The 25906-nt window shown below is 36.3% G+C and overlaps 1 protein-coding gene and 1 long non-coding RNA gene across 5 annotated transcripts in view; both read left to right on the forward strand.

The window, feature by feature from the left end:
- REL (REL proto-oncogene, NF-kB subunit) overlaps positions 1-19530 on the forward strand; it is a 33924-nt gene extending 14394 nt beyond the window's left edge. Inside the window, exons 4-10 of the mRNA XM_007075372.3 lie at positions 1522-1613; positions 13823-13963; positions 15072-15176; positions 15918-16130; positions 16936-17004; positions 17133-17198; positions 18396-19530. Coding sequence (XP_007075434.1) covers positions 1522-1613; positions 13823-13963; positions 15072-15176; positions 15918-16130; positions 16936-17004; positions 17133-17198; positions 18396-19159 — 1450 coding nt within the window. The 3' untranslated portion in view covers positions 19160-19530. The remainder of the gene's footprint in view (positions 1-1521; positions 1614-13822; positions 13964-15071; positions 15177-15917; positions 16131-16935; positions 17005-17132; positions 17199-18395) is intronic.
- A 784-nt stretch (positions 19531-20314) lies between these two features.
- The window catches only part of LOC122237331, a 46058-nt gene continuing 40466 nt past the window's right edge, over positions 20315-25906 (forward strand). For 3 of the 4 annotated variants that reach the window (XR_006215749.1, XR_006215748.1, XR_006215746.1), the window contains exon 1: positions 20315-23787. This is a non-coding gene — a long non-coding RNA (uncharacterized LOC122237331). Of the gene's footprint in view, positions 23788-24045; positions 24674-25906 lie in introns of those variants that run through there. The other variant, XR_006215747.1, reaches the window with a different exon arrangement.

Below are 25906 nucleotides of genomic sequence, written 5' to 3' on the forward strand. Positions count from 1 at the left end.
GTGAACCATGAGATCATGACCTGAGCCAAAGTCGAATGCATAACCGACTGAGCCACCCAGGCACCCCAGCATTTGTCTTTTGCATGTGATTATTTAATACTTCTATATCTGCTTCACTAGACTAGAGGTCAGCAAACTTTCTCTGTAAAGAGCCAGATAGGAAATAGTTTAGGCTTTGCAGTCCGTATGGTCTGTGTTGAAACTGCTCAATTCTCTTGTAACATGAAAGCATGCCTAGACAATATGTAAACAAATTGGCTTGTCTGTGTTCGAAAAAATCTGTGTTTGCAAACACAGGTGGCGGGCCAGATATGGTCTGGGGGCAATAGTTTGTCAGCCCCTGCGCTAGACTGTGAGCTGCATGAGGGGAGGGATTGTATGTCCCCATAACTTTCCAGACAGTTTTGGTACAGAGTAAGAATCCAAAATTTCATTCATTAAATTTTTTGTCAAAGAGAAACGAGAACCAAGCTATGAATCTTTCAAAGAAGTAGAATACTTTTGAGGAAGAGGATTATGGTTTCAGGGTTTTGAGAAAGGATTACGTATTCCAGATTTATTTTTTAATTATTGGAAGCAGAGGAAAGAAATGTCAAAGGTATCTTAGGTGCTAACAAAATCACAAGTATGGTGAAGGTGAAGAGCAGGAACATAAGACAGCATGAAACAAGGCAGGCAGCCTCCTGTTGCAAAGTGCTGTTATGAAGTTTGAACAAATAGTAATGTTATTATAACCAAGTTTTGCTTCCTTATTCACACCCACCCAGCTTTAATGATGTCATGGTTTTTCCATGTGGGAACAAGTATGACTGGTGGTGGTAGGGGAGTTCCCCCCTCCACCATCTATGCTACAATATGCAAATTAGTAATATTTGTAGCTATTGAGAAGTTTTCCATAAATGACATTTTAAAACTTTTGTTAAATATTATTCACATTAAACAACTTTCTAATTTAAAATGTTTCAGTGTTTTCTTATGAATGATTATTATAGCTTCATATAATATAGCATAAAACATATTCCATTGCTACTAGCAGTGAAGTCAGGGCTCAGAAATCAAATGTCTGTGGAATGGATCGGGGATAAGAGGACTAGCAGGCATTATAGTAAATTGGAGAGCCCTGCATAAGTGGGGCTGCAGGTGCTCAGCTCTAGCCAGGTGTTTCTGTGCCAGTCTACTGTTGCCAGACCTTTAGAATGTTGAAGAGAAGCCAGAAATCCATATATTTATATTCAGTTAACTTGATTGTTAACTGTGCGCATTTGTTTTTTTATTTAAGGTAGATGACACTTTTATGGGCTTAGTAAAACATACCTGTGGGCTTCAGCTTATGGACATCTTTTTACAGCTTTTTTGTTCGGGAGGTCAGTTTTAGCTTTGTGGTGTCACTTTCCTGTTAATCTTCATCTAATTTTGGTATATTTGACATATTTGATTTTTGCAGTATCCTTCGGTAAAACCTCATTTATATGTCTTTGTATTTAACTGTAAAGCAGTTTGAAAGTTCTGTTTTCCTTCTAGTTTTCAAAATTTGGGTATTCGATGTGTAAAGAAAAAAGAAGTAAAAGAAGCTATTATATCAAGAATAAGGGCAGGAATCAATCCTTTCAATGGTAAGTATGCTTGGTATAATCATTTCTGTTATTTGGGTATTGACCTATTTGTGTTAGTGAATTCTATTTGTATCTCAAACCTGTGCTTTAAGAGCTACCTTAAGTTCCATGTTCACTTTTCTACTTGTTAGCGTATACCTGTATCTGAAGAATGAAGAATATTTAAAATCTTTCATAGTGTTGGAAAAAAAAAATTCTTTGGCAGACCAGGCTTTCTGGTATCAGTGGAAAGTGCCATTGTTTTCTATAAGAAAACCTCAAAAATGTTCTGATTCTTTTTGAATGTGGCCTTCCTTTTGCCACCCCAGCAGATAGTATACATTACCTTTTCTGAATGTTGAATAGGCACTGTGGTTATAAGATATTGAAGTACATTTAAATCAAGAGCATATTCAACAGCAAAATTTAAATTAATCCCAGTGTGGAAGAAGATGTATAGAAATAGTAGAAGCTATACAAAATATTTTCATTAGTGTATTTATGTATAAGGCTAGATATTTACTGGTTAGTAGGTTTTGTTAGGGATGGAGTGATACAGTGTAATGCCTGGCAATTATAAGCACTCTGTTGTTTGGATAGATAAATGCTGGCATCCTACACTACAGTTAGTTTCCATTGTAAGTCTTCTGCAGCTACTTAAATAAGCATGATTCAGGAATTGAACTACTATAAAATTTTCAAAGAATACATTTCTCTGTCATATTTAAGACATCCTTATATTGTTGGGGCATCTGGGTATCTCAGTTGGTTAAGCATCCAACTCTTGGTTCTGGCTCAGATCGAGCCCTGTGGGATATTCTCTCTCTCTCTCTCTCTCTCTCTCTCTCTCTCTCGCCCAGGAGGTGCTCTCTCTCTGGCGCTTCTGGTTTCATGAACTCTGTCTCTTTCTTTCAAAATAAATAAATGAACTTTTAGAAAAAAATACATCCTTATATTGTTGGTTGTTTGTTTTTCCTGGATGTATAAAAATAATTTAAGGGATACGAAGTGAAGTTAAGGAATATGTTCATAGCCAAGTGCGGTGTTTATATGAATCATAAGGTCTGCATCTCTTTTCCCTAGTCTTTATTTTTCATACTATTTAGTATAATGCTAAAAGCAAAAGTCCCCTTCAGCCTTCCTCATCAGAGGAGACGACTATTAAATTTGATGTGTATTTTTCTAGAATTTCCTTTATATATGCATAGCTGTCTCCCTAGTTTAGCAGCTTCTCATCTCGTAGTTTTTACAGTGGTGACTACTGTAGGGTAGGATGCCGACATTTAGCTTGCTGTAGTCATTTACCTATTAAAATAATACAGGGTGCTTACAGTTGCACTACTCCAGATAGTGCCATCCCCAGCAAAATCCACTAAACAGTAAATATATATGAATAATATAAATGAATATACACAAATATACATATTTATTTTTTTATATAATGGAATCATGCTATACTGCTACTGCTTGTTTCTTTGTACTTAGGAATAGATCTTAAATATCTTTCCATGTTAGTACTTTTGAATCTATTTTACTTTTTAACAGAGTACTCTATTGTTTGGACAGACCATAATTTGTTTATCTAGCCATCTATTCATGAGCGTTTAGGTTTTCATTTTATTAAAAAAAAAACCAACTCCATTGAATATATACACTTTGAGTTCTTGTGTGATTATTTCCTTAGGATAAATTTTCAAAAGTGGAGAATTTCTGGGTCAAGAGTCTGCTCATTTTCATTGCTCAAGTAAAAACCAAAACTTAAAAATTAAAGAGTCCATCTAAGTTTAGATGTAGTATAAAACAGGGAAATGTAGCACAAAACAAGGAGATCATGAATAATAGCTACCATTTATTAAGTACTTTTTGTATGTCAAGAAGTAAATGTTAGGTGCCTATGTATGCTATTTATTTAATCATTGTAATGGCACTTCTTTTCAGAAGGGAATTCCAAAGCTTTGGTTATTTAATTTTCCCAAGACGTGTAGCAAATGGCAGAGCTGGAATTCAAGTCTGGATCTGACTCCAGTGGAAAAGCAAAAAAGGAAAATGTAGATGGACCTTCTAGAAGTTTTTTAGGTTTTTTTGTTTTTGTTTTTTTACACCAATCCAGAACCAGGCATGATGGTAATAACGCTCATATAGCACTCAGAGTAGTTCCTAGTACAAAATAAGTGCATTACATACTTATTTCATTAAATTTCTTTTTTAATTTTTAAAAGTTTCTTTACTTCTTTATTTATTTAAATAATCTCTACCCCCCAACGTGGGGCTGGAACTCACAACCCCAAGATGAAGAGTCACATGCTCTTCTGACTCAGCCAGCCAGGCACCCCTTATTTCATTTAATTCTTATAGCAGCCTGTGAGGTAGGGACTATTGTTGTTATCTCCATTTTATAAATAAGGAAATGAAGGGATAGAAAAATTAAGTAATTTTCTCAAGGTCATATAGTTGGTAAGTGATGGTACTGGGATTTGAACACAGCCTGGCTATCAGGCTCATGATCTCTCTACTGCACTGCCTAGGTGGATTTAGATTTGGGGAAGGGAGCAATCCTGCCGGTTGAGCCTTCACAGTATTTGTGCTTTTGGTTGTTATTTAGTTTTTTGTAACGTCCCTTTCTTCCCCATAGCCCTTTTGCTCCCTCTTTAGTTTAGGGACCTACCATCTCACAATTTGAATTGTAGTAATCTCCTCCCCCCACACCCCAGTAGAATAATCTTCTTAGAATAGTGCTTTAGCATATTACTCTGATTAAAACGTTGAAATGGCTCCTTTAAAAGTTTAAAAACTAAATGGCCCTAAATTGAAAGTCTTCCACATGTAGCTCCAGCATATCTTTCCTGCCTTCTCTTCCACGGCTCCTCTTCATGAACCCCTCGCTATTCCAGCAAAACTCTTTTGGCCACCTACCCTAACCATTTCTCCACCATCTTCTACATTTTTCTCACTACCATTGTAGGAATGTAAACTTAACATCATTTATAGCTGGACTGTTGCTGACAGCCCCTAAACTTGTGTTCCTGCCTCTGTTCTTAATATCCTCCAAGCAGTTTGTACACTCTGCATGCAAAAATATCCTTCTAAAACAATAGGAATTCAGTGGCTCCAAATAATTTTCAGCAGTGGTTCTCAAAAATATACTTCATACTTGCTAAAAATGTAGATTCCAGGTCATATTCCCACTGATTTGCTAGGTCTAGCATGGGGTCTGGAATGCTGTTTTGAGAAATCTCTAGCTTCATGTTTCTTAACTTACTTGACTGTGACTCACAGAAGAAATAGCTCTTGTTTCTCCACCAATACATACATATGCACACATACATACATACATAAAGCACTGTTCTTACTACATGCAGTATACTCTATTCCATGCCTTTGCATTCCATTTCTTTTTCTTTTCTTTTTCTCTTTTTTTAAAGAAAATGCTTTTCTAACACACCAAATTAATTTTATAACCAATGGGTCCCAAACTCTTACTAAAAATGTCAATCCACATCCACCTCTATGTTTATAGTGGCATTGTTTACAATAGCCAAGACAAGGAAACATCCCAAATGCCCATTGATTGATGAATGGATAAAGAATGCTATATATACACAATGGAATATTATTCAGCCATAAAAAAGAATTAAATCTTGCCATATGCATTGACATGGGTGGAACTAGATTATAATGCTAAGCAAAATAACTCAGCGAAAGACAAATACCATATGATTTCACGCATGTGGAATTTAAGAAACAAAACAAATGAGCAAAGGGAAAAAAAAAAGAGAAAGAGCAAACCAAGAAACAGACTCTTAACTCTAGGGAACAGATGGATGGTTATCAGAGGGGAGGTGGGTGGGGGGATGGGTGAAATAGGTGATGGGGATTAAGGAGCACACTTGCCATGGCGAGCACCAGGTGATGTATGGAAGTGCTGAATCACTATATTGTACACTTGAAACTAATATAGCACTGTATGTTAAGTGAAATTAAAATTTAAAAAAGAAAATGCTTATCCAACCACCAAATTAATTTTATGACCACTGGGTCCCAAACAATAATTTGAAAATCTCTTCCATAGATGATTCTGGTGCAAGCCAACCATGGACCACGCTTTGAGAAACTCTGATCTACTTGCTAGATTCAACTTCTCACTCATAGCATTCAAAGCCTTTGATCATCTGATCCTTGTTTTCCGTTCCAACTTCTTCTCTGGCTTGCATCCTCTGCTTTGACTTCCTGTCCCTCCTTCCTCTAACACTGAGCGCACACATATGTGCTTTGTTTTTGCCATCTGAAATATTTTGCCGTGTTAGAAGAGCCACATTCTTTCTTGCTACTGTGCCTTTATATACGCAATGCCCTTACGTGGAATGCCCTGATCTACCTAGTAAATTCTTCCTGCTCAGCCTTCAAGTTTAAAGGTTGCCTCTTTGAAGCTTTCTGTGACCTTGCCACAGGGAAAAGTATTGTTTTCTGAAAATGTTGTACATCTTTCCAATATGATTTGCTATGCCTTTGTGTGTTTCTCCCTCACTGATTCCTGAGGCTATGAAGGACTGTCTTCTATGTATCTCTAACACACAGTCTAGTGTGTGGCACATGATAGGGGCTTAATTAAAATTTGCTGAAAGAGAAAATGAACAAATGAATGAGTGAACACACCTTGTTTGTACTTGTCCACCAAAAATATACAAGTTGCTTTCCTTATCTGAAATGCCCTGAAAGCCTTTTTAGCTCTGTTGAGCCCAAGGTAATATCCCCCTAATTATACCAGTCACTCAGCAATTGGTCATGAAAAGCTTTGTGACATCTGTTGGATTATTTAATTCTCCAGCAGTTGTTTTATGAGATGAATTTTATGCTCATTGTGGACAGGATCTATGATGGAACTTGCTTATATTTCACTTTGGTACCTAAACCGTATATTTATATTACTGTTAAAACAAATATCTTCACAATATATTTATATTACTGTTAAAACAAATATCTTCACAATATCTTATATTTCACTTTGGTACCTAAACCGTATATTTATATTACTGTTAAAACAAATATCTTCACAATATCTGAGGTAAAAGTTTCCTATTTATATACAGTAAGTTATGCATCTTAACTACTGATGCATTCATTCCTTCAATAGGAATGTTACCTCATTCGGTCTTTATAGTCCTAGGTTGTTGTAGGTGGTTGGGATAAGTTAGTGAACAAAACGAACAGAAATTCCTGCCTTTGAAGAGCTTCTATTTCTGTGGAGAAAGACCGACAATAAACAAATTTACTAAGTAAATATAGTAGGTGATTTATTAGGCAATGAAAAGTTCTCAGGGGGAAAAATCAGTGTAAGGAGTCGGGAATCTGTAGTTAAGGGGAAAAGGTTATACATTTAAATAGGACGGTTAGAGTAGGCTTCATTCTCTATTCCAGTATAGTTTTTATAATAGAAATTATGGTTATTATATGTTATTGTTTTCCTAGAATATTGAAATAAGACCTAAAATGTACATTTCTCTTTTTTTAAGTTCATTTTTTTATTTAGAGAGAGAGTGAGAGCGAGTACAAGCAAGGGAGGGGCAGAGAGAGAGAGAGGGTGCAGAGCCCGATGAGAGGCTCAAACCCACAAACCATGAGATAATGACCTGAGCAGAAATCAAGAGTTGGATGCTTAACCGACTGAGCCACTCAGGCGCCCCCTCAAATGTACATTTCTAATACTAAGCAAAACAAAATCTAATCCCCTTGAAAAAACTCAAAACACCAAAAACTAATTTAGATAACTCAGAATTATCCTTTTCTTTGGTGGTTTATTTTATTTTTGGGATATACAAGTTCAAATTCTACCATGTACATAGAAATTTGTCAGTGCTGAATTTATACTTTTTCACAGGTGTATCACTTCACATAGGAAAATTCTGTTAGTACTGTAAGAGATTAGTTGACTTTGTTTTTATGATCTATATTTGTGATATATAGAAACAGTAAAATTGGAAGTGTTTAGTAAAATAGGACCTGCACTTTCTGGTCTATAGACTGATGTTACATCATTGTGACAGTCTGTTTTATAGACATCAGGTATCGTGTGAAAATACAAAAACTGGTAAAAATTATTCTTAGCTTTGTGTAGGATTAGTTTATGTACTACATCAACTAGTATGTTTTAAGGGCATTCCTTACTTTTCTTGCTATTAATTCTTTAGAACTATCTCTTACAAAAAAGGGATATACAGCAATCAAGTAGTGTTAAACTTGAGGTTTCATGTAAGAATATTGTTCAAATTGTCAAAGATGTGCTGAAATCTAAATTGCACAAAGAATTTAATGAAGGGTTCCAATATCAAGTTTTTTGGTTTTTTTTTCCAATATCAAGTTTTAATAGTGTCCACTTAGCTGGAATAAAAGAATAGCAGTTAGACTTCATAGAGGACTCTTACAACAAAAGCTGAAAAAAAATTAAGTTATTTATCATTTTCTAGCTATGTGTTTAATGATGTACAAGGAATTCTAATATTCATTGATTAAAATCGATAGGATTTTGACAATAAAGAATTTACAATTCAGTTTTATTCAGTGTCTTATTATTTTTCCATATAGAGAGGACACTGAGTTGTTACAAAGACTATTTTACAATTGAGTTTGGGGGGATTATCTTATATTGGTAGTCTGAAAGATAACACAGTTTAAAAAGACAAGTGATCTCTAACATAGATTCATTCTGGTCTCTAAAGTCTGGTTTAATACAAGAAAATATAAGAGCCTTTCCTCACAACTTTAAGCTTAAAAAACAAGAAGAGGGGCACCTGGCTAGCTCAGTCCACTAAACATGCAACTCGATATTGGGGCCGTGACTTTGAGCACCATGTTGGGTATAGAGATTACTTAAATAAATACATTTTTTCTTTTGTTTTTAAAAGACAAGAAGAAAAGCTTTTGAGTACTTCATTATCCTTTCTTTACTGCATTCACTTTAGTTTTTCAAACCTTATTGATTATCATGGGCAGAACTTGGGGCACTTCTTTCATGCCGTCTGTATTCAACATATTCCCATTATAACTCTTTTCATGTTATGTAACTTTACCTATTTTTCATGGAGACACTAATCTCACTAAGAGCAGGCATGGTCTTTTCATATCTGTATCTGGTATTTATTTTAGTGCACAGCACATAATAGTAACTCAATAAATATCTTGAAAGAATGAGTAATGATAGATGGCTGTGACCATTTACCTTTTGCCTGGCCACGTAAGCACTTTAAATGTTAGCTTTTCTTATGTTATACATGACAGGTTATCTATACATTTTTTAAAAAGTTTTATTTATTTTGAGAGTGAGAGTGCATGAACAGGTGAGCTGGGGAGGGGCAGAGAGAGAGGGGGGAGAATCCCAAGCAGTCTCCACGTTCAGCATGGAGCCTGACACGGACCCACGACCACAAGATCATGACCTGAGCCAAAATCAAGAGTCAGACGCTTCCAGATACCTGGGTGGCTCAGTCGGTTAAGTGTCCGACTTTGGCTCAGGTCATGATCTCACCACATTGGACTCTGAGCACCACATTGGACTCTGTGCTGACAGTCTGGAGCCTGCTTCAGAGTCTGTGTCTCCCTCTCTCTCTGCCCCTCCCCCACTCACGAGTGCACGCTCTCTCTCAAAAATAAATAAACATTAAAAAAAAAAAAAAGAGCTAGACACTTAACCAACTGAGCCACCCAGACGCCCCTCTATACATTTTAAATAGCAAGTCAAATGAATTATAACTAAACTTCATTTTTTTTTTCTGAAATGAGACTTAAATGAAATGAGCTTTTTTTCCAAATGACTTTTAAATGAAGTGAGCTTTTAAAATTATTAGCCTATATACTGTGTATTTTTGTCCTGATGTTTACTTGTATTTCAGTGATATTTAACTGTATTAGAATTTTGGAAATGTCACATCTCTAGAGCTAATATATACTATAATTGACTTTAAAATTTTGAATCCCTACTTCTAAGAGAAATACATCATGGTAATATTTTTCCGATAAAAATTAAATTCTTATACATACTGCTTTTAGGACTAAGGAGTAATATTTATTTCTAAAGACAGATTAAGAAGAACAATTGTTACCTTGTTGCCTTTTGATAAATATAAAGGGAAATTTTAAACTAGTTTAAGAGGAATTTAAGAGAATTTGATTGTTCTTCGTCAGATTTTGCATATTTTTAAAAGCTGAGAAGCATTCTCCACATTGCAGACCAAAATACTGCATTTTGTATTATAGAATGATACGTATATTTTTAAAAACCTGTAGCAAGCATTATCCTAAATGAAGGAGACATCAGAAGCAGGCTTTGAAGTTAAGAATGAGAAAAGAATGTGTATTCTTGCTACTTCTGTTCAACATTGTAGTGGAGAGTGTAGCCAATGCAGGGACACCTGATTGAAAACGCAGAAATAAAACTGTAATGATCAGAAGCTATTCTTTATGGTGAAAACTCAAAAAGATATACGAGTATATTATCAAAATACTAACCTCAAGAAGAATGGATATAAAATTAATATACAAATATCAGTAGCATTCTATATATCAACAATAAATAATTAAAGGAAATATTGTCAGAAAATATAAAGTACGTGGCAACAAATCTGAGAAATGACAATGAAGATTTCTTTAGGGAAAATTATAAAATTTCATTATGAGAGGGTGGAGAATACCTAAACCGAAGGAGAGATAGGTCATGTTTACTAATATCAATATTATAAAGATGTTATTTTCCCCCAAATTGACATACAGATTCAATGCAATTCCAGACTCTTGAGATTTTTCATTAAATATGATAAAATTATTCTGAACAGGAAAAGGAGGATATTTTATAGAAGAGAAATAGCGATGACAAACTGGCTTTATCAGATACTAGAATTTATTATAAAGAGAAGTATTAATTAAGGCAGTGTAGTATTGAGGTAGCAATAGACAGATTGACCAGTGGAATAGAATTGTGACCCCAGAAACAGACTTAAGAAAATATGAGAAGTTGGATTTTTCTAACTCTTGCTATATACAAAAATCAGCTGAAAATGGATTACAAATTTTAATGTAAATCAACACTTTTAAAAACTCTCGGTAGAAAATCTTGGTAAGCAGATTTTAGTCCTTGGCATATACAAAGAGAAGACACAAAACAAAGTTTTATAAAACAGTTGATACATTTGATGGTATTCTTAATTTCAGTTTATTGTATTTTTCAATTCTAGAATTTATTTGGTTTCTTTTCTAATAGTTTCAAGTTCTGTACTAAGTTTAATCTTGTCTTTTAACTCCTGAGTACATTAAGTATAGTTATTTTTAATATTTTATTTATTTATTTATTTATTTATTTAGAGATAGAGACCGTGAGCAGGGGAGGGGCAGAGAGAGAATCCCACGCAGACCCCGCACTGTCAGCACAGAGCCCAATGCAGGGCTCAAACTCACAAACTGTGAGATCATGACCTGAGCTGAAGTCAAGAGTCAGATGCTTAACTGACTAAGCCACCCAGGCACCTCTAAGTGTAGTTCTTTTAAATCAGGTTTCTGAAGACTTCACTATTTGAATCTTTTGCAGTGTTTCTATAGACTCTTGTTTTTCTTTTCTTTTTTTTGTTTTAAATCACTTTATTTTGTCTCCTCATATGCCTGGTTATTTGAAATAGAATACCAGTCATCATATATGAAAAATTCTAAGGATTTTAGATCTAGGATGTTGTTATCTGCCTTCAGAAGATTTTCTTATGGTAGGTGACTAGTCACTAGCAATCTCAGATCACCTCAAATCAGTGAATGATTTAGGTTATTTGAAAGCGGACTTCATCTCTGTGGATCTGGTATCTTTCCAGTTCATTCTTTTTTTTTTTTTTTTAATTTTTTTTTTTTAGTGTTTATTTATTTTTGAGACAGAGAGAGACAGAGCATGAACGGGGGAGGGTTAGAGAGAGGGAGACACAGAATCCGAAGTAGGCTCCAGGCTCTGAGCTGTCAGCACAGAGCCCGACGCGGGGCTCGAACTCACGGACCGTGAGATCATGACCTGAGCCAAAGTTGGACGCTTAACCAACTGAGCCACCCAGGCGCCCCTCCAGTTCATTCTTAACTCCTGAAGTGTAGCTCCTCCAGGGCCCCAACCAAAGAACTGGGCATTTTTCAGGTCCTCCATCCTCACTATACCCTGAACTCCCTTTATCTTTCCCCTACAGGCTACTGAGAATTTATCTTAACTTCTCATTTTCTTAGCCACCTCTTAGAAAATTGGCAGGCTATATCTGGAAAAAAAGAAGCCTCTCATTCTGAACTTAACCTCTATGGGTTTCTGTGATACTGTGATTTATAATAAATATATATTTAGTCTTCACCCCCATTCCTGACATAAAGCTCCTAAAACCTTTTGTAAGTGATAACAGAAAAAAAAAAAAAAAAAAAAAAAAGGGTCTTTTGTTGTTTGTAATAAACTCCTTTCAGCCACCCCTGTTATGTCATATTATGTTATGATATGAACACCTGCATCACAGGTGTTCATATCATAATATGTTGACTTTTTAGTTATACAGATATGTTCTTGTAGACTCCTTCAAATGCTTGGCTTAAGAATGCAAATGAGAGCAGCGCCTGGGTGATTCAGTTAGTTGTGTCTGACTCTTGATTTCTGCTCAGGTCATGAACTCACAGTTGCTGAGTTCGAGCCCCGCATAGGGTTCTACGCTGGCAACATGAAGCTTGCTTAAGATTGTTTCATCTCTTTCCCTCTCTCTCATCCTGTCTCCCGCTCACAGTCTTTCTAAATAAATGAATAAAGCTAACTTAAAAAATACTGATGGGAATATTTAAGATTTTTTAATGTTTATTTTTGCCAGAGAAAGAATGAGCAAGAGAGGGGCAGAGCAAGAGGGAGACAGAGGATCCCAAGTGGGCTCCACACTGATAGCAGTGAGCACTAATGGGAATATTTTAAATGTTCTGATAGCTACAAAGACTGTGAGCATAGTTTAAATAAAAACAGTCAAAATTGCATTGCCATTTTATTAGTTATTTCCTGTAAGGACCAAAGAATTTGGTATTTAACTGTGTTTTCAAATTTAGTATTTCAAATTTTAATACTTTCTGAAAACTAAAATTTCATAAAAAATTTCCACATTGCATATTTCATGCTTTTAAAAATATGGCTGTTATGATTTATTGCTACAGCTTATGTTATTTGAAAATGCAGTTAATATTTTCTTGTTGAACTGTATTTCTTTTCAAATATCAACTTAATAAACTGTTACTACATCTATTCTGTCATAAAGAATAGGTTTTTATATTTTTTCAGAACTGTAAAATTTTCCTGCTAGTGTTTTTGTTCCTTTTAAAGCAAACTTAATTTGTACATAAAATTCCTTACGGAAACTAGCTAGTTACCTTATATCATCTATTTTCTTCTAGGTATTTAATCCCTAACATATTGTTCTGAATTTTAGTAGTTATTTCTATGTATGTCATTTTTATGCAAAACATACGTAAAGCTTTCTAATAGAGTTCAGTTTTTGAGAGCATAGGTTCAGGATTCAATGACGTCTTAGTTTGAATTCCTTCTCTACCATTGCCTATCTGTGAAACTTTGGAGAAGTAATTTCATCTCCTTAACATCAGTTCTTGGGGTGCCTGGGTGGCTCAGTCAATTGTCCAACTTGGACTCAGGTCATGATCTTGCGGTTCGTAAATTCAAGCCCCGCGTCAGGCTCTGTGCTGATAGCTCAGAGCCTGGAGCCTGCTTCAGATTCTCTGTCTCCCTTTCTCTCTGCCCCTCCCCCACTCACACTCTGTCGCTGTCTTTCAACAATGAATAAACGTTAAAACATAAAATTCTTCATCTGTAAAACAGGGATGATAATAATTCTTATACAGATTTATATTCTCTTTTATATTCTTCCTATTCTCTGTTGCATATAATCTGCAACTACTTTGTAAGAATTTGTCAATTATTAATGTCAGTTTGGGGTTCTGCTCTAAATTTCAGATAACTTAGGATAGTTACTTCCTGACCATGGCTATAACTTAATACTGTTAGTGACTGACTACGTGCTGGTAATGATAAAAGGCATTCTTGGATTGTGTGCCATTCTATTTTGTTAGCACAGATTGGATGCTACTTAGGGTTATTGGATATGTTGGGCAAGGAGGAGGACCTAGCAGGATTTTAGTTCTATGTGACTGTTTTACATGCTTAAAAAAATTGTACTATTTATATTTAGTTCCTGAACAACAGCTGCTTGATATTGAAGATTGCGATCTCAATGTGGTGAGATTATGTTTTCAAGTTTTCCTCCCTGATGAACATGGTAATTTGACAACTGCTCTACCTCCTGTTGTCTCTAACCCAATTTATGACAACCGTAAGTACTTTATTTTCTTATATTTGTAGCATTAGCTTATGGGGTTTTTTAGTTTAATTTTTTATAGTATTTTGGCAATTAGAAAAAAGTATGATCATTGTAAGAAAAATTCAAGTATTACTAAAATAATAGGAATAATCTTCTATGATCTCCTCCTTCTCCAAAGATAATCACTATCCTCAGGTACATTTAACCAGTTTCTTCATATATATTCACAATATATTTTTGGCAACTTTAAAAAAAATCACAGATCCTTTAAAAAAAATTTTTTTTTCCTCTTAGCAATATATCTTTAGCCTTTTCCCCCTTTAGGTACCTTATTCTTTCCAGTAACTGCATATTTCTTTATATGGCTATATCACATTTTGTGAAATCATTACCTTATTACAAGACATTTGATTTGCTTCCTTCTTGACTTTTTTCTCTAACAAATTGTACTTCAGTAAATATATCCTGTATGTGCATATTTTATGCAGATGTGTCTCTAGCATAATTTTATAAAAGTAGAAATGTTGGCAAATGCTAGATCAAAGGATATGGATATTTGTAGTTTTAGAAGATTATGAAATTGCCCTCGAAGTTTGTGTGTGTGTGTGTGTGTGTGTGTTTGCTTTTATATGCATCCACTCATGGTATATGACTGCCTGTATTGCATGTAGAAGCATAGTGGAGCATAGGCTTATAAAGGTGGATCAGAGTATCCTCATCATGGAGAACTTTGAATTGCCAGGGAGAATTATTGAAATTGTATTCCTATACATGTCAGTATGAAATTGCATTGCTCTAGAGTTATAGTCATGATGTCATGATTGAAGAGATTAATCTGGTGACACTGTGTAGGATGGATTGAAAGAATCCGAATTTAGAAACAGGGAGATTTAACTAGAGGACCTGTTATTGCCGAGAAATGAAGTCACAAGGCTCTAAACCAGTTTGGGCAATGTAGTTAAAAAGGAAAAGGACAGATGTGGATTATTAATGTTTTTAGTGTCCTTAATTTATTTATACACTAAAGCTTTTATCTGTCCTGTAAGTTGTTTTCCTAGAATTCTCACCATAAAAAATGAGTAAAAAATATTACTAATTTAAAAAAATCCTTTATGTTTAGGTGCTCCAAATACTGCAGAATTAAGGATTTGTCGTGTAAACAAGAACTGTGGAAGTGTCAGAGGAGGAGATGAAATATTTCTACTATGTGATAAAGTTCAGAAAGGTATTTATTTATTTGTTTCATTGAATTTAGAATATACAGATCTTCCTGGGCTTACAGTGAGGTTACACCATGATAAACTCACTGTAAATTGAAAATAATCTTAAATTGAAAATGCGTTAATACACCTAACCTGCCAAACATCATAGCTTAGCCTAGCCTACCTTAAACATGCCCATAACACTTACATTAACGTGCAGTTGGGCAAAATGACCTAACACAAAGCCTATTTATAATAAAGTATTGAATATCTCGTGTAATTTATTGAAAACTGTACTGAAAGTGAAAAACAGAACAGTTGTATCAGTTGTTGACCCTCCTGATCAGGTGGCTGACGTGGCTGGCTGACGTGGCTTGCTGCCACTGCCCACCATCTTCAGAGTATTGTACTGCATATTGCTAGCCCAGAAAAGATCAAAATCTGAAGTACACTTTCTACTGAATGCATATTGCTTTCACGCCATCATAAAGTCAAGACGTTGTTAAGTTGAACCATTGTAAGTTGGGGACCATTTTATTTCATATTTATTTAGAGAGAGAAAGAGCACGTGTGGGCAAGCAGCGGAGGGGTAGAGAGAGAATCCCAAGCAGGCCCTGCGCTGTCAGCACAGAGCCCATCACAAACCATGAGATCATGACCTAAGCTCAATTGACTGAGCCACCCATGCGCCCCCAATCTGTACTTTAGATTAATAGATGGATTTTGTTTTCCCATTGCTATTTCTTTGCTTTTGTATTCACTAGATGACATAGAAGTTCGGTTTGTGTTGAACGATTGGGAAGCAAAAGGTATCTTTTCACAAGCTGATGTACACCGTCAAGTAGCCATTGTTTTTAAGACTCCACCATATTGCAGAGCTATAACAGAACCAGTAACAGTAAAAATGCAGCTGCGGAGACCTTCTGACCAGGAAGTTAGTGAATCCATGGATTTTAGATATCTGCCAGATGAAAAAGGTAGGATTTCTTGATGGTAAGGTTTTATACATTTCTTTCATTTTTTTTTTTTAACGTTTACTTATTTTTAAGTAAAATAAGAGAGCACAAGCATGTGGGTGCAAGTGAGGAAGGGGCAGAGAGAGGGGGACAGAGAGGATCCAAAGCCGGCTCCACGCTGACAGCACAGAGTTCAAAGCTGGGCTCAAACTCACAAACTGTGAGAGCATGACCTGAGCTGAAATCGGATGCTTAACCAAATGAGCTACCCAGTCACCCCAATATATATTTCTTAAAGTTAGTTCTCCTAATAACATTTTCTTATTAGATACATTTGAATACAGTAGTGTTTATTCATGATTTACATTTTATTTCCTGAAAGTTTTCAGCTGATTTTTTACCAATTGATCTTTATGCTCTTTTGCGTCTCTTTCTTTAGAAAGGAATCTGGAATAGTTTCAAAGTATCCGAACTGTTCATCAAAATTTATTTTATATTTGAGGTTCTGTTTTTGTCCTTATCATGCCCTTTTTATAGATGGAAAACTTGCCACTCAGAAACTGGTCTTCATTTTGGTTTGGTCCTTAATCTGCCCTTATTGTGTTAGTTGACATTGTTGACTTATAGGTGTTATAAGAAAACAAGATGAGTATTATACCTTTTACTGCTGACTTGGGACACATACTGCAATACTTACTAAATCCATATTATATATATATTTTTAAAGCATTTTCTGTATGGGAATAAAACACCTATTTAGTTGTTGAAGGAGAAGCAGCACAATCCTATGATGATTCACATACTTTCCTGCTTTCTTTTTAACCAGATACTTATGGCAATAAAGCAAAGAAACAAAAAACAACTCTACTTTTCCAGAAACTGTGGCAAGATTGTGGTAAGAGTATTTTGGATTGATTTGTATTTAAATAGATTTGGGGGTTTTTACTTTATCCCATTTTCCAAATTTTAACTGATGTTATTTTTAAAATTGCGTTTAATAATGAAAAAACTTTATCACAACAGTTAATTTTCCTGAAAGACCTAGACCTGGTCTAGGATCAACTGGAGAAGGACGATTCATCAAAAAAGGTATTTCATCCCCTGTAGACTATTCCTTAAATGGTCAAAAGATCAGTGCTTTGCACAGTATATTGGAATTCCATTCTTAAGAATGAAAACTGCTTCTTTGCTATTTTCCATTCCCACAAATTATTTCATGCTTTGGATATTAAATGAATTGATCTCCATTTAAAGTCCTGTTGGAAACTATGATTATGTTTTTGGGATTCATTGTTTGAGAAATTACATTTGTTCATATGGTGGTAATTTTACTTAATTATGGTGTGTCATGGAAGAAGTGGTTTGGATCTGGCGGGTCACTTATCTTTAAAGTTTTACTGGGACACAGCCACGCTCATTTGATGACATATTGTCTGTGGCTGCTTTTTTTGCATTACAGTGGCAGAACTGAGTAGTTCCAACAGAGGCTGTATGGCCCACAGAGGCTAAAATATTTGGCTGTTTATAGAAAAAAAGTTGTGAACCTCTGGTTGAGATCATTCAACCAGGGTTATTTAATTAGAAGTCTTTCGTTCCCCTTAACATTCTTAAATGAGTGCTTTTTCCTGGTTGAGTATGTATAAGCAGTCATATACTATATAAATAGATACAGAATCCTTAATTTCTTTCTGACTGGGAATTATATGGTACTTTAGAGTTCTAGCTTAATAGATCTTAGCAAGTTATGTGGATTTTTCAATCATCCCTAATGAGCATTTCCTCCATCCCTCCATTTTCTCCTAAAAATAGTGAATTTGAAATGGTTTTGGCTAGTTAGATTCCCATTACCTGAAATTCTGATTTTTTTTTAATGCTTTATTTTTTAAAGTAATCTCTACGCCCAATGTTGGGGCTCGAACTCACAACGCCAAGATCAAGAGTCACATGCTCTATTGACTGAGCCAGCCCGGGACCCCTGAAATTCTGGGATTTATTTTTCACTTTTCAAAAATACCTTTCTAGGGCCTCAGAAGCTAGATTTTCATATTTAACTGGAGTGAAGTTAACTATGCCCAAATAACTTACAAAATTAAAGGTATTTGTAAAACAGTGTTACAGAATGCAGCTTTAGACTCATGTCTAAAGTGCAATTTACTATTTTTATCTAAACTGTTACATCAGTGTCCTTGAAAGTTTTCTTTATTAGTGTGTTTATGCTATTTTAATTTAGAGATATTTTTTATACTTTTATTTCAGTTTTGTAAAAATGTATTTTCCTCCCCACAGAATCCAACTTTTCTCATGGTGCAGTTTTGACAGATATGTCCAGGACCTCAGGCATTTCAAGCCAAGCAGACTCCTACTATTCCTCGTCTGTGTCCATCTCGAGTGCGTTGTCACATCATACTTCAGCCATACCTGCAATGGTATCTCAGCCTTCAAGCTGGTCTTCAGGGGCCCACCCCACCTCACGCTCAGTCAACACAAATCCACTGAGTAGTTTTTCAACGGGGACACTTTCCTCTAATTCACAAGGTGTCTCACCATATCTGGAAATACCTCTTGTGAGTGATTTGAATGCCTCTAATGCTTGCATTTATAACAATGCTAATGACATAGGCAGAATGGAAGCATCATCCATGTCATCAGCTGATTTATATGGTATTTCTGATGCCAACATGCTACCGAATTGCCCTGTGAATATGAATGACAGCATGAGGGAGTCTGATAATCCAAGACTTGTGAGCATGAATCTTGAAAACCCCTCATGTAATTCAGTGTTAGACCCGAGAGACTTGAGACAGCTCCATCAGATGTCCTCTTCCAGTCTGTCAGCAGGCGCCAGTTCCAGTACTACGGCTTTTGTTGCACAGTCCGAGGCATTTGAGGGATCTGATTTCAATTGTACAGATAACAGTATGATGAATGAGTCGGGGCCATCAAACGGTACTAATCCAAACAGTCATGGCTTTGTTCATAGTCAGTATTCAGGTATTGGCACTATGCAGAATGAGCAATTGAGCGACTCATTCGCGTTTGAATATTTTTAAGGTAACTTGTGTGATTTAAATGGTTACTCAAGATTTAAATCCTTTGACATGTTTGTAACCATTTTTATGTTACCTATATAGATACAGTATTTTATATTTCTCTGAGACTATAACATAGGGTTTTGTTTTGTTTTGTTTTTTATTTAAAAGATGACAGTTCAAAACTTCTTTATCAGAGAGAAGTATAAAACTTTGGGGATGTAGGGCCTTCCTCTAACAGGCGATCTTGGCTCTGGAGCTCCTTGTTTAGCTGGCAGAGAATTTGTCAGGATATAATGAAAGATGAATCTTCAGTGCTGAAGCTACAGCTTGAAAGAGAGGGATGAAATCATTTCCTAACTTCAGGAAGAGGAGGAAAAATTCCAGCATTTACAGAAGACTTTTGCTTCAAAGAGTAGATAAATCTACACAGACTGAACTTCTAGGCTAGGATGCCCTATAGAGTCTGACATCCAATGAAGGTTTATTAAACTAGCACATACTTCAGCTTAGGCTAAATCATTATTTGACATGAGTGTATAAAGTACATGTTAAATATTGAATAAAACCAATTTTCCCATTAACCCCCCCCCCCCCGCCCCCACACACACAACTTCGGGTATATTGAATATAAAGCTAGAAAGTACCATAAAAGGACAATTCTGAAATGGAAATTTAAAAGGGCCTGTTTTTTCTTTTGAAACATGTGACCTGATGCTGTGTGCAGTGCGAATTCTGTCTTTAGAGTCCTATCCCATTTCCCCATGACAGAATGAGAAGGTGAGAGAGAGCAAGGCTCTAGTTTTTCCAAATATACTTTTTTATACTTCTTTTATATTGTATTAATGTATTCTTAGGTAAATGAATTAACTGATATTTGCTTTTTAAGCAAATTTAAGGTGAAACCTGTAATGACTATGTCATTGGAAAAATGAATTACTTATTATTTTTGAGACCCATGGGCCAAGGTGACCCCTAAGGGGTTTTCTGGAGTTTCTTAGATTTTTTTTTTTTTTTTTTAGAGAGTGAGTGAGTATGAGCTGGGGGAAGGGGCAGAAGGAAAGAGAATCTTAAGCAGGCTCCACACTCCTTGTGGAGCCCAATGCAGGGGTTGATCCCATGACCCTGGGATCATGACCTAAGCTGAAACCAAGAGTGGGATGCTTAACCAGCTAAGCCACCCAGGTGCCCCTGAGTTTCTTAAATTTATATGTAAATCAAAAGTCTTTAAAAATTTAACTTGGACAGAAGGGAGTTGAAGTGAGCTTTCAAGGCAGGGGAAGTTCTCTACATTTCGGTCTTAAATCCCTACCTTTAGAATTGCTTGTGATTTTAGCTTTACATCCATGTCTTTAAGGTGAAGAAGTTTCCTTAGACCTCTCTTTCTTGTTTCCTGACTCACTGTGATCTCATCCAATTTCGTGCCCTCTTCCTAAATTTTACCCTTAGACCTATCCCCTGACCTCCAGACTTGGAGCTTACATTATGCATGCAAAACTGATTATTTGACATCTCTGCTCAGAACCTAATTAAAGCTCAGACTCGACATAACTAAAACTGAGTTCTTGATCTTCCCTCCCAAATTTGCTTCTCCTTCAGTCTTCCCCAACTTAGTAATAGTAATGCCATGCTCCTAAAGTTGCTCAGGTCCAAAACCATGGAGTCATCCTTCATTTTTTATCTCCCTAATCCAATCCGTCAGCAAATCTGGTAGGCCCTGCCTTCAGAATATATCCAAAGTTCACCACCTCTTTTGACCTCTACTATCAACTTCCTGTTCTAAGCCACTATCGTATCATCTCCTGCCTATAGCCTCCAAAAACGCTCCTACATCCTTGTGCCCCTACTGTCTATTCTCCCAAAAGTAGCCAGAATAATTATTTTTAAAAGAAGTCAAATTGTCAGTCATCTGCTCAAACCATCCAGTGGCTCCCTACTCCCACGCAGAGTAAAGACCAAAGTCCTTAAAATTAGCAGGCCCACACTCCCTCTCCTGTCTCATCTCTTACCATTTTCTTTTCCTCATTCAGCTCCAGGCATTTGGAGCCTCCCTTCAAAAACACCACTTATACTCATCCCTCAGACTCTTTGTGTTTGGTGTTTTCTCTGCCTTGCCTGTCTCTCTCAGATACATGCGTGGTTCACTTCTTAACATCCTTCGGATTCACTCAGCTGTTGCTGATCAAGGCCTTACTCAACTATCTACACATGAGCACTCCATGCCCCCTCTCCCTTATATTGGTCTATGGTACTTATCAGGATCTGACTTTACTAAGCATTTGTTTATTGAATCCCCAGTTTGTGGAATAGTGTCTGCCTCCTATTAAGCACCGAGTTATTTCAAAGTACTACTACTAGAACTTTCAAAGTGTAGTACTAATAGAATGTTCAAAGTATTATAGAACTTTGTTTTTTGAAAGACCAGCTCTAATTATTAGATGCTTAGGATTTTTTATAATTCTGTTTAATGTGACATGGGGTTTATGTCTGAATCATGTACCTTCAGGTCAAGGATTAATACTGGTAATCCAAACTGTTTGAAAGCAGAGCAATCCCAGTGGCAAAATGATGGTAGAATTTAGGCAGTAATAGTAGTTGTGATGGAATTGTCATGATGCTAAGTAAATAGCTTGTCAAAGACTTAGTCTCTTTTACAACCAGAATCTCCCATAAATATTGAGCATGTTCCGAGCTAGAAACAGTGTGTCATTTCACTTACGTAGTGTCCAAGCAAACCAATAAAGTTTATTGGAACAATCAAAATGGGAAATGTGTGGATGTCATGTAAATAAAAATTCCGAGTGAATGATCCTGGGAAATGAGAAGGCGAGCAAGATAAATCTTGACTTGAGGTCTGGATAGTTTAGGAAGCAGAAGAAAAAGAGTAAACACACTTAAGTACCATTAATATTTCTCAGAAATTTGATTTCAAATCAAAACATTTGTTATGTAACTTTAAAAACCATAAGCATATAGCATGCTTTAGAAGTACTTAACCAGTAAGTGAGGAAAACTTGGAAGGTATAATTCCTTTTTTATTCAAAATATGAACCCAGGATATCTCCAGATAGTGGTTCATAGGTGCTGAGTTTTGTTTTTGTTTTTTTTTAAAGAGAATCCTATAATTTTATATTAATTAGCACTGGCAAGCTTAAACACAGTTAGAATATCTAAGTGGATTTTCATTAAATAAGCAATTGACTTGTTTCGCAGTTTTGGATTTTTTTCTGTGTAAGCCGCATTAAGATACTGCAACATCTGTGTTTAGAGTATTTCCAATGGATTTCTCATTTTTCAGGTGCTATTTACTGATTGTAGAATTTATTTTATAATTTAAAAAGAATTTGGCAGCCAGCTTCTCCTTGATCTCTAAATGTATTTATGCTCTCACACGTAGTTTCCAAGGAAAAGGTGCCCTTCTGCCTTTCTAAATGAACTCTACTTGTACCTTGGACTGTCCTATCTCTCCCGTCTTGTTTTTGTGTCCTCATATCACCATTTAGTGCCGGTTTTCTTTGTATAAATGTGGTAAATGTCTTCTCTAGTCTAAAAAGAAAGGAAACAAAAATCTTTCCTACCAACTTCATGCCCTTTCCTTCACATCTGGGCTTGGGAAATGCTTTCAGCCTCCCATTTCCTCAGCTCCCATTCTTTGGCTTACTGTTTCATAATATTCTGGGGAGAGGGCCAGAGTCACTGTCCTTGTCAAATCTAGTGTCTTTTTGTCAGTCCTCACTCTGCCTGACCTATTCATAACCTTCTTCCCTATTGGCCACTCCCTCCTTGGATGCTCCTCCCCGGCTTCTGTGGTAGATAAGATTCTCCGAGGCTGACATTTTTTCCAGTCTCATCCCAAGCCCTCATTTGGTGCTATTTTTCCCCCTGGGTGGCCTCATCAATGCCCATGATTTCAGCTTTCTCTCATGCTGCCCACACTTACCTTTATAAACTGGCTCCCCCTTTGGATTCTCTACTTTCATTAATGGGATTGCCATTTACCCTGCCACCCAGAATAGTTAATAGGAACTTCAAAGTCACATTTTATTCCTTTTCTCCCTCCCTCACACTCATACTTAGTCATCTGGTCTTTTTAATTCTGCCTCATAAAAATGACTTGCATTTTTCCCTCCTTCCTTCCTAGTGCTTTCTTAGTATAGGTCTTCATTTCTTTTCCCCAACAAGAATCTTCTGTATACTGTGGTTAACAATAATACCACATTCTCCTTAAGCCTTATTATGTAGCTGGCATTCCTTGAAAAATCTCTCAGGCTGCCAGGCCTCCATGCCTTTAACATACTCACTTGTCCTCTGCTCTTCGGCAACAACATGTATCCTTTTTTTTTTTTTTTAAATATAAAAATCTGTATTTATTATAGTTAGCATAAAACATTTTTTGCATCAATTATTGTTGTAATTTAGGCTGAATAACTCCAGCTATTTGGCTACTGTACCGAAGTCCTCTTTTGAACCTACAACGAAGAGCCTGTGATAGTTATGGAAAGCGTTACCATAGCAACCTATATTGATGTCACAAGCTCAGTCTTCTGACTTCATTGCATAATGTAGTAGCAACTGGGTTTGCAGCAGAAACACCCTGCTAAAGAAAAGTACCTTGGTTCACAGCAAAGAGGACAAAGGAAAACAGCAAGGTATAGGGAGTTGAAAGAAAGGAATTATTAATGCCTTGTAGTAGGTAACTAGCTCACAAAAATGAAGAGGACACTTTGAAATTAAAAAGCATATAGGGGCACCTGGGTGGCTCAGTCACCCGGGTGGAACCTGGGTGGCTCAGCGGACCCGGTGGCATCCGGCTCAGGTCATATGGGTTGGGGGGTTTGAACCTTGTGTCAGTCTCCACACTGACTGTCCAGAGCCTGCTTGGAGTACTCTCTCTCTGCCCCTCCACCGTGTGGGTGCTCTCAAAATAAACAAACTTTTTTTGAAAAAGCATATAGCTAGAGTTTTTTATTTTTTGAAATAGTAATGGGTAAAGGATATGATTGATGTCCTAATCTTAATTTTAATAAAAATGTGGAGAACTCTTACATCAATATGTCATATTATATAGCTAGATCTATTTAAGCATGTTTTTGTATGTCTCAGTGAAAGATTGTATCTGTTAATGAGTATTATGCTTCTTACACTGGGTACATTAAATCATCAGTGTTTATTTTACCATGCAAATATTCATCCTCATTAGAATACAAATAAGTGACATGGCTTTGCTCATTTAAAATACAATAAAAATTTGCAATGATATCCTTTTTTAGACAGGCCTGATCTTTCCATTGGAGCCTAAAGCCTGTTCATTATGTCAGTTGGTCTAGATTTCTATCATACAGTGAATTTCCGAATTGAGATTTTGGAACTTGAAAAGGCATTTACACTAATAAACTTCCTCACCAGAAACTAAGCAACACATATCCTTTAAGACTGGGCTTCTCCTCCGTGAAGCTGAGTCCTCCCCCAGTTGAGACACAGTTCGGTGCGTGCGCCTGTCGCCGCGATCCTCTCAGTCAAGTACAGTCCTTAAAGGTTTGTCTCATTTGGCTTTTGGACTCTCACTTGGCACCATCTGTGGCATCGTTGGTGCTGAATAAATGGTAGCTATTCATTAAAGAGGGAAGGATAAAACTGACAGAGGATTATAAAATGTGGACAAGGATATGATTTTTAAGGGGAAAGTTTACTTAAGCTGGTAGGAAAAGCAGTGATGCCAAGATTACCCAGTTTGTGAAATACTTTACTGTCTGCTTCCTATACTGTCAACTGTATTAGGTAGAAACTTTAATAGTTATTAGGATTGTTTCACATCTCTGACCTTGCTCCTTTTCTCTGCTGTATGTGGCAGTTTTAATCTTCTAGGCGTTTCTTCAACACCGTACACTTGCACAGACACTCCAGTATTAATGTAATAAATCACATAGCACATTTTTAAAAGTTTATTTATTTATTTGGGGAGGGGGGCAGGGAGAGAGGGAGACAGAATCCCAGGCAGGCTCTGCGCTCAAACTCATGAACCGTGAGATCGTGACCTGAGGCAAAATCAGGAGTCAGATGCTTAACCGACTGAGCCACCCAGGCGCCCCTTTTTTCCCTCACAGAGCACATTTTTGTTAAGTCTAATGTGCAAAGCACAGTGTTAGGTGCTAGAAATGAAACAGGTGATGGAGATAAATCTCCTGCTCTCACAGATGTCAGTCTTTTTCTTTTAAGAGGTAAAATACTCTGCCAAGTACAGAAAGTGGACTAGTTTTAAGTGTACAGCTTGATGAATTTTTACGTATGTAAACAATCATTTCCAGTATCCCAGAAGTTTCCTCCATGCCCTTTCCAATGTACCTATATCTCAAAACCACTATTCTTATTTCTGTCATCAGAACCTACTATTATAATGGCCTTTTAAATTGGTAACTGGGTTCCTCTAAAAGCTGGGTTGTCAGTTTTAAACCTAATGTTTCAGAAAAAAATTTGTCCATGTTAAGAGACTTGGAATTGGTGATCTAGGCTGCCCGGTAGTGCCCAATAACTTGTTATATAATAGGGGATTAAAGAAATTGCCACGTGATGTTAAATAGCGTGGGAAAATGGAAGGAGTAGGGATTTTTTTTGTCGGAACATCTAGGTGTGAATTTTCAGCTCTGCAACTTACAGGTTATGCAATATTTAACAAATCATGCCTTCTGTGGGCCTCTCTTCAGATATAAAATGCAGATAATACCTTCTTTACCTACCTCACAAGATGTGTTGTATTAAATAAAATAATGC

The sequence above is a fragment of the Panthera tigris genome, chromosome A3 (assembly GCF_018350195.1).
Source record: "Panthera tigris isolate Pti1 chromosome A3, P.tigris_Pti1_mat1.1, whole genome shotgun sequence".
In the NCBI taxonomy this organism is placed as follows: domain Eukaryota; kingdom Metazoa; phylum Chordata; class Mammalia; order Carnivora; family Felidae; genus Panthera; species Panthera tigris.